The following is a 12784-nucleotide window of genomic DNA, read 5'->3' on the forward strand; positions in this document are numbered from 1 at the left end:
CCAACTCTTCATTTGGGTTCAGGTAATGATCTCACAGTTCCCGAGTTCAAGCCCCACATCAGGCTCTCCGCTGACAGCATGGAGCCTGCTTGGCATTCTCTCTCTCCTCTCCCCCTTTGCCCCTCTCCTGCTCATACTCTCTCTCAAAATAAATAAACTTAAAAAAAAAAATGTTTTAAAAAGAATTTTTTCCAAGGTTATAAACATGATAACAACAGTCTTGAAAGTACATCTGTATCTAACACGGGATTTCAAATAAAGAACACTCTAGAACTCACTTTGGGCAATTTCTTACAGGGTGTTCAACATACTGACTAGGAGAAAACCCAAAGACAGTATTTTCTAATTAAAACTTACTCCCAAACCATTCAGTTTTCAAAAGCCAATCATAAACACATACTAGATATATGTTTTTTTTTAATCTGCAAAGCTTAAGCCAGATTTTAAATTAAACACATACAGATACTGAAAATTATAACACCGAAAATATATCTTTAAAAAGTTTTAAAAAGTTTCTTTTGAGTCTTACTTTGCCAACACATAAATTTGGTCAGATTATGCTCACCTACCAGTCCCCAGGATACCTGAACAAAACATGACATTGTCTGAAGAGGTGACAAGTTAGGGGCACGTGGGTGGCTCAATAACGTAAGTGTCCAATTCTTGGTTTCAGCTCAGGTCATGATCTCATGGTTCGTGAGATCGAGCCCCACGTCGGGCTCCTCGCTGCAGAGTGAAGCCTGCTTGGGAGTCTCTCTCTCTCCGTCTCTCTCTGGCCCTCCCCTGCTTGTACTCTCTCCCTCTCTCAAAATAAATAAATAAACTTAAAAAAAAAAAAAAAGAGGTGGCAAGTGAATTTAATAGGAGATCAGATGTCTAAGTCAAAAAGTTCATCTCATTTCCATGGGACAAGGGTGAAGAGACATAATAATCTCCCTAGCAGTTTTGTAAATCAGCCTATAAAGCTTTTATTTAAATTAGTTACCTTACATAAAATTAAATTTAAAAATCAGTTCCTCAATCCCACAATCATGTTGGACAGTGCCACTATGAACGAATGAACATCTGCATCATCACAGCAAGTTCTACTGGACGCTGCCACTATAAAGCTTTAGGGGTCTGGCGGCTAAAGGGCAGCCTCCGTAAATGGAAGTCTGGCACACAGTCATCTGGATCACAATTAATTCTAAAGTGATAAACTGAAAGCTTCTGGGTAGATTGCAAAACTGGTAATCTGAATCCTCACCATTAAATTTTGAAAAACACAGCAGGATTCCAAACTACGTGACATACATAATTCACACACTGTTGGGCTGGTAGGCCCAGCTCCTTAAAGGGAGGCTATGTCTAATTCACGTCCCTTCAGCTACTTACCCCATGCCTGGAACAAACTAGGTGCGTAAAGAGGGTTTGAAAAGAAAGAGGGGGCACTTAACTGATGTCCTGTTTGGTTTCACAAAAACCACACCTCCTCACTTAGGTATGAAAAGAAAACTCACCCAAAAGCAACAACTATGTTTTAAAAAATGCCCATATGCTAATACCTTTTTCCACAAAATTGAAGTACAGAATGATCTTTTGTCCTAAATCATCCACTATTTCCTTTCCGTTGAGGGTGACGTAGGCTTTCTTGGATTCTTCTGCAGTTTTGTAGCTCACGAATGAGTAGGGCTTGTTAGGAGGCATTAAGAGAGCATCTACTGGTCCACACGTCTCTAACACTGGGAGCAGCTGGTTCCTACTCACACCATTACCCAATCCACCATTGGCCACAACCAGGCTCTTTGAAACACACACACGCACACACACACACACACACACACACACACACACACACACAAACAAAAACAAAAACAAAAAACAGGAGCAATTAGTATCAACCCATTTATTTTCAAATAAGATTTGAAATTTTATTTTCAAATAAAAATAAGACTATTTTTAAATTAGAGTTCTACAAAGGTGTTATTAAGATGGAAAAAAAGGTCTCCTTATGGCGGTTATTTGGTTTTCTAATTTCATACACAGTATGTAAAACAGTTTATTAAACACTGAGGATTAAAAAGTACACCTATGTGTAAATAGATGATTTTTAAATAGCCCTTTCAGCAAAATATTCCTTTTTTAATGGCCATACAAATTAAAGTAACATTTATTACTGTTTATAAGTTTAACACAATGAAAGAGAAAGGAGGTAGAGAAGGAATAAGAAGTTACATAATACTTTTTGCCAGACCTTACACCATGGATGCTTTTACCCACTTAATCCTCGTTAACATAAGCTTCACAATAAGCCTACAAGGTGGTTAATGTTAACCCCGCTTCACAAAGGAAGAAATTGAAGAGATGAAAAACTAGGTTAAGATAGTGATTAGGGGGAGTTGTGTTCCCAACCTATACTTCTGTCATTTTCCAGAATCCACACTTTTGACATAACCATGCTACAATGTTTACTAAACACTGAAGTAAAGGTACCGACTCAAGGAAAAATCAACCTCAGCTTCTACTGAACATAAACAGGAAAATTTTCCTCTGTGTCTGAGTAATTCAGTCATTTTACAATTAAAACTTTTTCCTTAGTAAGCTTCATGATTCCTGCCTGTTATTTGCAGTCCTGCGTTAAACTTTATTTCAGGGATTTGTTTGGGGGGATGGGAGTGGGGGGCAGGGGGGAGAAGCTTCCTGTTTTTATTCTGATGCTTATGGCCCAGCACCTCTTATAATCACAGCACCCCTTAAAAAACATTCTTCTGGGGCACCTGGGTGGCTCAGTTGGTTAAGCAACCAACTTTGCCTCAAGTCATGATCTCGCAGTCCGTGAGTTCGAGCCCTGCGTTGGGCCCTGTGCTGACAGCTCGGAGCCTGGAGCCTGCTTCAGATTCTGTGTCTCCCTCTCTCTCTGCCCCTCCCCTGCTTGCACTCTGTCTCTCTGTCTCCCAAAAATAAATAAATATTAAAAAAATAAAAATAAAAAATACTGTGGAGAAAAAATAAGCAAGCCCAAATAAGAACACATTTTGGAAGCCGTAAATGTGGGATTAAAGCTTCTAGAAATCCTAAGAAAACAGATCTACTAGAAACAAGCCTCGAAGGCAGGAAAGAAACTTAACCCATTTCTTTCCTTACCACTTCTCTTCACGACCCCGGAAGGAAAAGAAAGCAAGTTGCACTTGGGAGGCGATGAGACGAGAGCAAGCCAGCTTCATCTTCTGAGCGTCTCACAGCCTCGGTGGCTCTTGGCACAAACAGTAAAGTGTGTGCAGGCAAACCACTTGTAATGTTATGTATTTTATCCTCTTTACAGGATTTTAGTTTAATTCTCTGAAGTCATTGATATGGTGCTTAATGAAATCTAAGTATGGGCCTTTTCCTCGCTAATTTAAATCCCCCTCAACAGAGCACTCATTTGTCAACCTTAACTCATCACAGGACACAGCGTGATCATGACGTAAGGGAGGAGAACTGGTCCGAGAGTCAAGAAACCCAAGTTTTAATCCCGGCTTCATCTTCTCAAAGACATGTCTCTCTCCTGCTTTCAGTTACATGATGGCTGAGCTTCCTTCCTACTCTTTACAACCAGAAAAGATACGTGATATTCACATAGAATTTTAATGACTAGTAAGTACCATCACATACATGTTCCCTTTAGCATCTAACAATCCAACAGAATAAAAAGGATGCAGGAACAGGTCTTTACAAATGAAGAGAGCTGAGATCAGAGGCACTGCCTGTGTCCAAGTAAGAGGAGAAGCTAAGAGTTAAAGTAAATTCTTCTTAACCCACAGTCCAAGACGTCTCATAGTCCCATATATATATGGATATGGATATGATTGAATTATGGTCATCGGGAAATGAAAAGCCTTTGTAAATAAGGTCTAATAAGTTAAAAATGTTTTATAGCATATGATCAGAATACTTTATAACAAAAATGAAGTCAGGCATAAAGGGGAGAAGACTGAATTAGGTTACAAAAGACCTAGCTCTAGTTTCCTGTTCAGCCACACTATATCAAAAGATGCATCACAACCTCTCAGAACCTTAGTTTTCTCAACTATCATGTAAGAATTCTTAAGGAATTAAATATAATAATGAATGTAATGACATTCTGTAAACCATAAACAGTTATACAGTGTATATATACAGTGTATCATTAATATGCACCCATAATTCAACCAACACAATCAATGGAAATTCAAAGTATGTCCCCAAATCCAGGGTTAGCAGGTACTACCGTATGCATACTTGGTAGAGATTTATCACATGACTGAACAATCATAGCCACCTTCTCTGAGAAATTACTAATGAATATTACTGTAACAATAACATGGCAATATGTTTACATTCAAATAATAGTTTTAGGTCACCTGGGTGGCATACGATACTGTCTCAATGCCTTCATGTCTCAGCAAAGTATGCCTGGCTTTAATCTGTTTCCTTAAGAACTTCTTCTCAGTTTTATTCAGTTTGTAATTACTTTGATGGTTGCTGTCCATGGCAGTACTAAAAAAAAAAAAAAAAAAAAAAAAAAAAGATACAAAATGTCAACCTTAAGAATCCCAAAGGGAATTCTAATGATGCTATTCGTATATTCTATAGTTTATAGATACTTCTATGTGACAATTTTTAAAAATGTTTACTTTACTTTTCACCAACCAAGAGAAGTGAAAACAAACAGATGCCTGGACAACAAAGAAATATTTAAGAAGGTAACAAAGAAGCAAGGCCATCTAAGAGTATCTCTGGAGGTTCTACAAAACTTTCCAATGCTTTAGCTCTATTAAATGCACTCTATCACCCACAGGTATATATCCCCTTACTTATGAAGGCCTAGGTAAAATGTGCCACAGACAAATTTCACAAACATAACGTTAGGAGAGAAGAAAAAAAAAAGAAACAAACGAAACAAAAAAATTCACAGAATATATAGTACGATTCTACTGACATACCTTCAAAACCCAAAAGTAAGCCATATATTGTTTAGAAATACATACATAGCAAAATGCAAGGAAAAGCAAAGAAATAATAAACAGAAAATGCAGGAGAAAAGTTATTTCTGCAGGGGAGGAGAGGAAGGTGATATAAAAGGCACATACAAAGCATCAAGGTCTTTCTTAAGTTACATGGAGGTTCAGGTATATTTTATTTTTAAGCAGTACATGTTATATAATTCTATAGTTTTTAAATACAGACATAAGAACCCCTAGAACTGTGTTTGCCTTCTACTAAAATATGCCAGTCAGCAAGTCGTTACCGAGCACTTTCCCAAAAAGGCCTCCACACGAACCAAATCAGGACCCTACATCATGCTTTATTACAGTAGCCTACTTATTTCAGTCACAGAATTTAACATAAGTTGTGATGATTCCTTTGTTGGCTTAATTCCCCCCTCAGGAGGTAAACCCCAAGAGAGCAGGTGCTCAAGGAAAATGTGTGGAAGGGATAAACGGATGATGATGGGCAAATACACACGTGCCTACGGGCGGTCTCAGCGCGTGCAGCCCACAACTATAACAGGCAGCTTACACGTAGCTGAGGAAAACACACAGACGCTAAGCAATGAAAGAATGACACATCTTTCTATAATTGTTAGCCGTACAGTCTTCAGATGTGCCGTGAATTAGAAGACAAATAAGATTGACGTTAACTGGAAAAATCTGGGGGAACTTCAAATCAGAAGCCGACTTGAGCTGAGCGCTGAAGGACACAGAGCCATTTGGAAGGAGGTTATCGAGCGAGACAACAGAAGCTCAACACAGAATTGGATGCGTCTGGCAAAGGCAGTGAGAGGTAGGCAAAATTTTAGAGCAGGGAATGCTGGCTGATCCGCTGATCCCACTCGTCACCCACTTGAAAGCCTCCAAAGTTAGCAAACAACATAAATGTAGGAAGTTAAATAAAATCATACTCCAAAACAGCTCATAAACAGCCCAAACTCTAATTAGCCATCTTTACGTCTAGAGAGAAAATGCTGGGTCAGCTGAAACAACAGCCGGGAAGGAGCTTACCTGGCACACGAAGTGCGCGTGAGAGAGGGAAGGCTGCGACAACAGGCGGGCTGCACAGCGCAATAGGGGAGGGGGAGGCAAGAGGACCTTCGATAATCCAGCCCACCAAGTGGAAAGCGACAGGAGGATCGGGGTGGAGGAAGAAGAAAGGAAAGAAGAAGAAGAAGAAAGGAAAGGAGGGAAGAAAGAAGAAAGGAAACAGGGACAGGGGAGGACACGGGGAAAGTTCTAGTACGATCAGGAGGGCCTGGTGCCTCCCCAGACGTGAGGGAAAGAGGAAACACAGATCACTCACTAACACGGCAGAGTCTCAGGCTGGTGATGGCACTCGGACACCGGACTGACTCCAAACGTCAGAAGCAGGTCAGGACGAGACAGTAGTGGGTAGGATTTAGGACAGAACGTGTGTGAGGTCGTGGCGAGGTACGGAGTTGCGGTGCCTGGCTGGCGGGTGACCGTGTGAAGTGGCTAAAAGGAGAAGAAACCAGGTGAGAGAGAAAGCTTTTGGTGTCCTCGACAGACAGGCAGAGGGCAGCTGAACGGGTATTTTTAAAACTGCACGAATTACAATGATCTGTTTCCGGCATCTGGTCCCTTCCACTGGACCATGTGCTCTTTGAGGACCAGGATTACATGGCCTCCCCGGAGCCTCTGTCACTGCTAAGGGGCAGTAGAACACAGTGTTCAGGGGTCCCGGTTGTCCACTCAAATCTCCGCTCTACCACTTATTAGCAGTATGATCCTGGGTGAGTTATTCATTTCTGTGCTTAGGCTCCCCACCTGTAAAATGGGGATAACGGTGCCTGTTCCTGGCACGCAACTCCACCTAAACCCTGCACTAAAAAATCTGACCACACTCTTCTATGGCTTCCAGCAGCATAAAGCCAGGATGTCCCCAGCCAGGATGTCCCCAGCACCCCCATTAAAAGCCTGCCTGAGAAAACTAAAAATGCTGCCAGGAAAGTGTGCCATTTGTTCCAGCAACACCTGTCAACAGACCCCTGGCCTCCCCTTCTTAAAGTATTTATTGAAAGGGAACTACAGGGGCGCCTGGGTGGCGCAGTCGGTTGAGCGTCCGACTTCAGCCAGGTCATGATCTCACGGTCCGTGAGTTCGAGCCCCGCGTCAGGCTCTGGGCTGATGGCTCGGAGCCTGGAGCCTATTTCCGATTCTGTGTCTCCCTCTCTCTCTGCCCCTCCCCCGTTCATGCTCTGTCTCTCTCTGTCCCAAAATTAAATAAAAAACGTTGAAAAAAAAAAAAAAAAGAAAGGGAACTACAGTTGGAATATGTATCTCTTGCTGCTCAGAAGTGTTGCTTTCAAGGACCTAAGAGCCGTTCCTTTGGAATGTAGTCATCGGGAAGGATGGGGCCTCTGTCCCAGTGTCCACAGTAGGACAGAATCCTAACTTTGATAACTGCTAGCAGCAAACACGGCTGGCTGGTACTGCATTTGCACGGACCAATCCTTTGTAATTCTTCTCTGGCCCTACGGAGTCCCTGCTCTGCTCTCCCTTCCTAGTCCCCCTTTAAAACATCCGAATCATTTCTCACAAACTGGAACGGAGCTGAGCTCTTTCTCCTACTGTCAGTAGTTACTAATTAAAATCTGTTTTCACCACTTTAACTAGTGTCTGGCTGTGTTAATCTCTGACACTATGTCACAAATTTCTTAAAAGGATTAAATACGCCTATTAATAATTATTTGGTGACTTCCAGAAGAGCCAGATCAGAATGGTTTAAGAAGACAAAGGAAAGCTGAGGGCCCTCAAAGAACTATCTCATTGCCATTCTATCCCAAGATCATGATCTTTGGAACGGCATTTTTGCAGTGTGAAATGGAAAACAAGGGATGAACGCATTAAGATTTTTTTTTTTCTTAACATGCCACATGAGCAAAGACTGCAAAGTGGAAGAAATGAGAAAGAAAAGATGCTGGATACATGTTCGTAAAAGTATGACACTAAGAGCCCAGTGCCAGCAGATGGAGCCTCATGACCACACTCTGTCATCCTCTTTCCCTTCCTCCCTCAAACATTATTACACGTGAAGAAAGACAAATCCAGGTAGCCACGGAGGCTCGTTTCTTCCCGTTACAGTGACGTGGCAATGCGCTGGCCCAGCAGGTCTGAGTCACCTCAACCAGGAGCAGGCTGCTAGCAGCTGCTGAGGTCTGGAGGTGCCCTCTTTCTAAAAAACCCACTTCCCTCACCAAGAAATTTCTACCACTGCACAAAGGTTTGGATGCTGCTTGCCATGTTGTGGGAGTGTGACGGGAGTGAGATCACGATTTACCAGATAGCCTACTAGCCATGGTGAGTCCAGTCTAATCAAAGTCTAAAGCACACTCTCTGTAGGACACAAGAGTTTGGAGATCACACAGACTCTGCTAGTAAGCTGAACCCCGACATATCCTAGTGGATATCCCCCTAAGTGGTAATAGCAGTATGTGTCATCCTCCTTGAACAACGGGGTGCCTATAATTAACCAAAGAAATATAGAAAAATGCTCCTGGTGGCATGTGGGTGGCTCAGTCAGTTAAGCATCGGACTTTGAATCAGGTCATGATCTCATGCTTTGTGAGTTCAAGCCCTATGTCGGGCTCTGTGCTTACAGCTCAGAGCCTGGAGCCTGCTTCAGATTCTGCTTCTGTGTGTGTGTGTGTGTCTCTCTCTCTGTCCATCTCTGGCTCGCGCTCTGGCTCTCTCTCAAAAATAAAAACATTAAGGAAAGAAAGAAAGAAAGAAAGAAAGAAAGAAAGAAAGAAAGAAAGAAAGAAAGAAAGAAAGAAAGAAAGACAGGGAGGGAGAGAGCAAGAGAGCAAGAGAGAAAGAAAGAAAGAAAAAAGAAAGAAAGGGAGGGAGGGAGAGAGAAGGAAAGAAAGAAAAATGCTCCTGTGCTTGTAGGCAAATTCCTATCAAATGTTTATAAATTACAGCACAGGTATATAGGCTGCACACACAAATCTCCAGAACATACAAGATTAGTGATAAGGGTTGCCTCCAGGAAGGGGAAATGGGTAGATGGGTACAGGAATGAGAGGGAGCTTTCTTCTTTCATAACTTTTGAATTTAGCAGCTATTCAAATTGCATTGCCTATTGAAAAAGAAAATTAAAGGGACACCCAGGTGGCTCAGCCGGTTAAGTGTGGGACTTTGGCTCAGGTCATGATCTCACAACTTGTCGGTTCAAGCCCTGTGTCTGAGCTGACAGCTCAGAGCCTGGAGCCTGCTTCAGGTTCTGTGTTTCCCTCTCTCTCTGCCCCTCCCCTGCTTGCACTCTGTCTCTCTCTCAAAAAGAAATAGACATTAAAAAAAATTTTTTTTAATAAAAAAGAAAATTAAAAACCTTTTTTTGAAAGAGTGAATGTAAGGGTGACTGGAGACAGGAGGAATAGAGGGAGAGAAAGAGAACCTTAAGTACGTTGCATGCCCAGCACAGAGTCCAACTCAGGGCTCAGTCTCACCACTGTGAGATCCTGACCTGAGCCAAAATCAAGAGTAGGAGGCTTAACAGAGCCACCCAGGTGCCCTGAAAATTAAATTTATATAATGTTTATTTTTGAGAGAGAAACTGAGTGGTGGAGGGGCAGAGAGACACAGAGATCTCAAGCAGCCAGCCTGATGAGGGGCTCCAACTCACAAGATCATGACCTGAGACGAAACCAAGAGTCAGATGCTTAAATGACTGAGCCACGCAGGTGCCCCTGAAATTGTAAACGGTTGTCATTTCACTTGCCACTTGTCATTTCACTGTTTTAATTCTTTGAAGAACACCTACTCTGTATTTTCTTACTTTGAAGAACAACTACTCATTATTTTCCTCTCTTCTTCCTCTAACTTAACAGAAAATAAAATAAATAAAATAAGAAAAGTGGAGATTTTGTCTGTATTTCGTCCCTAGGATCTAGGGACACCTGGCTGGCTCAGTCAGTTCAGCGTGCACTCTTGATTTTGGCTCAGGTCATGATCTCGCTGTTCATGAGACCCGGCCCCACATGGGGCTCTGTGCTGACAGCGAGGAACCTGCTTGGGATTCTTTCTCTCTCTCTCTCTCTCTCTCTCTCTCTCTCTCTCTCTCTCTCTCTCTGTCCCTCCTCCACTCGTCCCTCTCTCTGTGTCTCAAAATAAACTTAAAAAAAGAAAAACAACAACAACAAAAAAACAGGATCTGGCAACAAGTAACCACCCAATAAACGTTTACTGAGTAAGCCTATACTCACTAAATTTACCTAACCTTGCCTTCTTCCCTCCCAAGCCACTCAGAATTCTGAGTCTGGCGGCCCTCTTCAATGTTTCACTAATGCGTAGTGTATCTCTATCGGTGCAGTTTTCAGATTGTATCACAACTACCCGTCTGCGTGATGGGCTCGCCCAGAAAAATGCTGTCTACTTGAGGCCATGGAGAAAGTGCCCGGCAGACAGCGGGAATCGGTAAACGCCCGTTAAACGAAATCAACCAAAACCAGAGCCTGGCACCACCAACGGCCAAAAGGCCTCCGGGATTGCTCGAACTGGAGCACAGGAAGAGCGAGCTGTGTGAGCCGCCCAACCCCACGAGCAATGCCCTTCTTTCAACGCACAGGTCGGACAAGCCCTAATCGCGCCAGACGAACACTCCCCAGGCCGCGACCGCCAGTCCCCAAGCCCACAGCAAACCCAAGAGCGACACCGAAGTCACGTGAGCATCCGCACCGCGCGCGCACACACACGTGCACCTCACACAGCGGCACGACCAGACGACGCACAGACACGCCGCAGCCCACGGACCGTCCCAGGGGCCCGCTCCGGCCACCCCTCCCCTCCCTCCGTGCCGAGGCCCACGGGGTGAGGCGGTCAGAGGAGACCGGAAGAGGCCGACAGGACAACGCGGGGTTGCAGCCACCCCTCCCGCCTCCGACAAGTGCCTCACATCTCCGCCACGGCCCAGGTTGGGCTCTCACCGCGCCGGCGCCCTCTCCCTCGCCAGCCTCACCGGTTTGTCCCCGAAAGCGGCGGCGGCTACAGGCGCATCCCCTCACCTGGGCGCAGCCATGTTGGAGGAAACTGCACTACATTTCCCGTGAGTCTGCGGGGCGGCGAGGAGCGCTCCCACAATCCCCTTCGCCGCCCCGAGGGCCTCGGCCACTCCCCCGGCCTAGATCCGCCGCCCGTAAATGGTTGTGTGGTACTGTCAAGGTGTGGTTGCCTTATTCTCGGGAATAGTGAGAGTTGGGAGTGCTCCTTACTTTGCATAGCTCCCCAGGTGGGCACTGCGAAGCCGGTTGTGTCCCTCGGTCCCTCAATGATGCTCCCCCTGTCCCCCCCAACTCCTTGGGCCTTGAGCACCTTTCCTCCCGAATCTTCTAAGAGGGACGGGCGAGGACCCTGGGGTCTGGAAGGTGACATCGCGTGGGCCACAGAGAGGACAGGGAATATGCACGAACGTGCCCGGGGTTGGTGAGTACCACGCAGCGACAGGAAGACGTGTGGAAGAACGCCGAGGCGGGTGCAGGGCAGGGAAGAGGGGCCGCCCCGAGTCCGGGAAGACGCTCTGTGATCACAGAAACCATTCTGTCCTGCGGGTCTGGGACCAGAGCTTCCGCTGGGAGGCGGGACGAGGGACTAAAGAAGACTGTTTAGGGGCGCCTGGGTGGCTTGGTCGGTTAAGTGTCCGACTTCAGCTCAGGTCATGATCTCACAGTCCGTGAGTTCGAGCCCCGCGTCGGGCTCTGTGCTGACAGCTCAGAGCCTGGAGCCTGTTTCAGATTCTGTGTCTCCCTCTCTCTTTGACCCTCCCCTGTTCATGCTCTGTCTCTCTCTGTCTCAAAAATAAATAAACGTCAAAAAAAATTAAAAAAAAAAAAAAGACTATTTAACAGGCTGTTGCACTGGTAAAAAAAAAAAAAAAAAAAAAAAAAAAAAAAAAAAAAGCATGGTAGCAAATGGTTAACCAGGACCCAGGCTTGGCGCACGGAAAAGAAAAAGGTGTTAACAGGAGAGGATGAGGGTTAGCCATTGTTGCGGCTCCAGTGTTATCCGTGTGACACGACTGCACTGATCACCATTCAGCCCTCATTGTATTAGGAACCGCGTGAGCGCAGGGAAGGAAGTGGAGCCAGGAGCCCCGAGGAAATCACTTCCCGCAGCGCCGGTGTGCTGCCCCCATCCGCACCCCAGCACAGTGGAGCGGCAGCGAAAGCTGAGGTTGGACCGGCCCGGGAAACATGGCCCCAACGAGAGTGTTGCTGAGCCGGAGGAAGGGTTTTCACGGAGAGGAGGTTAGAAGCAGGAAAGAACAGAAGTCGGGAGGCAGAAAGGCAGCCACTGCAACAGTCCAGGAAAGAGTGTGACGGGAAGTCCCAATTGCAAAAGTGAAGAGGCCAGGTGCAAGCTGGAGAGGTCAAGTCACCCTCACCACGGCCACTACCAAAGAGGGCATAAGGGACAACCTCTTCAGTCTCCCCCATTGCGTTCTTACTTCTGCACAACTGGATGCTTTCAAACACACACTCCAACAGGGCTTCGTGATGACGGCAATGTTGTAGGCGCCCGATATGTTAGCCACTAGCCGTATGTGGCTTTTGAGCATTTCGAGTGTGGCTAGTAAGTACAAGTGAAAAACTGAATTTTTAGTTTTAAAAAATTTTCTCGAGGGGCACCTGGGTGACTCAGTCAGTTAAGCGTCCAATTCTCGGTTTCAGCCAAGGTCGTGATCTCACAGTTCATGGGTTCCAGCCCCCACCCCCCATTTCAGGCTCTGTGCTGACAGGGCAGAGGCTGCTTAGGGTTTTCTCTCTCCCTCT

General features: G+C 45.1%; 2 protein-coding genes across 9 annotated transcripts in view; one reads left to right on the plus strand and one right to left on the minus strand.

Moving 5' to 3' along the window:
• Window positions 1–11062, minus strand: part of ALKBH8 (alkB homolog 8, tRNA methyltransferase) — a 63569-nt gene extending 52507 nt beyond the window's left edge. For 2 of the 8 annotated variants that reach the window (XM_042957822.1, XM_042957817.1), the window contains exons 1-3: window positions 11021–11046; window positions 4362–4497; window positions 1545–1782 (exon numbers count right to left, since the gene is read on the minus strand). In XM_042957822.1, the coding sequence (XP_042813756.1) occupies window positions 1545–1782; window positions 4362–4497; window positions 11021–11034 (388 nt within the window). In that variant the 5' untranslated portion in view covers window positions 11035–11046. Of the gene's footprint in view, window positions 1–1544; window positions 1783–4361; window positions 4498–6297; window positions 7047–10582; window positions 10631–10974 lie in introns of those variants that run through there. The other 6 variants (XM_007077675.3, XM_042957819.1, XM_042957818.1 and 3 more) reach the window with 6 other exon arrangements.
• ELMOD1 (ELMO domain containing 1) overlaps window positions 10995–12784 on the plus strand; it is a 91127-nt gene continuing 89337 nt past the window's right edge. The window contains exon 1 of the mRNA XM_042957825.1: window positions 10995–11061. The gene's annotated coding sequence lies outside the window, so the exon portion shown is untranslated. The remainder of the gene's footprint in view (window positions 11062–12784) is intronic.

This window comes from Panthera tigris, chromosome D1, assembly GCF_018350195.1.
Source record: "Panthera tigris isolate Pti1 chromosome D1, P.tigris_Pti1_mat1.1, whole genome shotgun sequence".
In the NCBI taxonomy this organism is placed as follows: domain Eukaryota; kingdom Metazoa; phylum Chordata; class Mammalia; order Carnivora; family Felidae; genus Panthera; species Panthera tigris.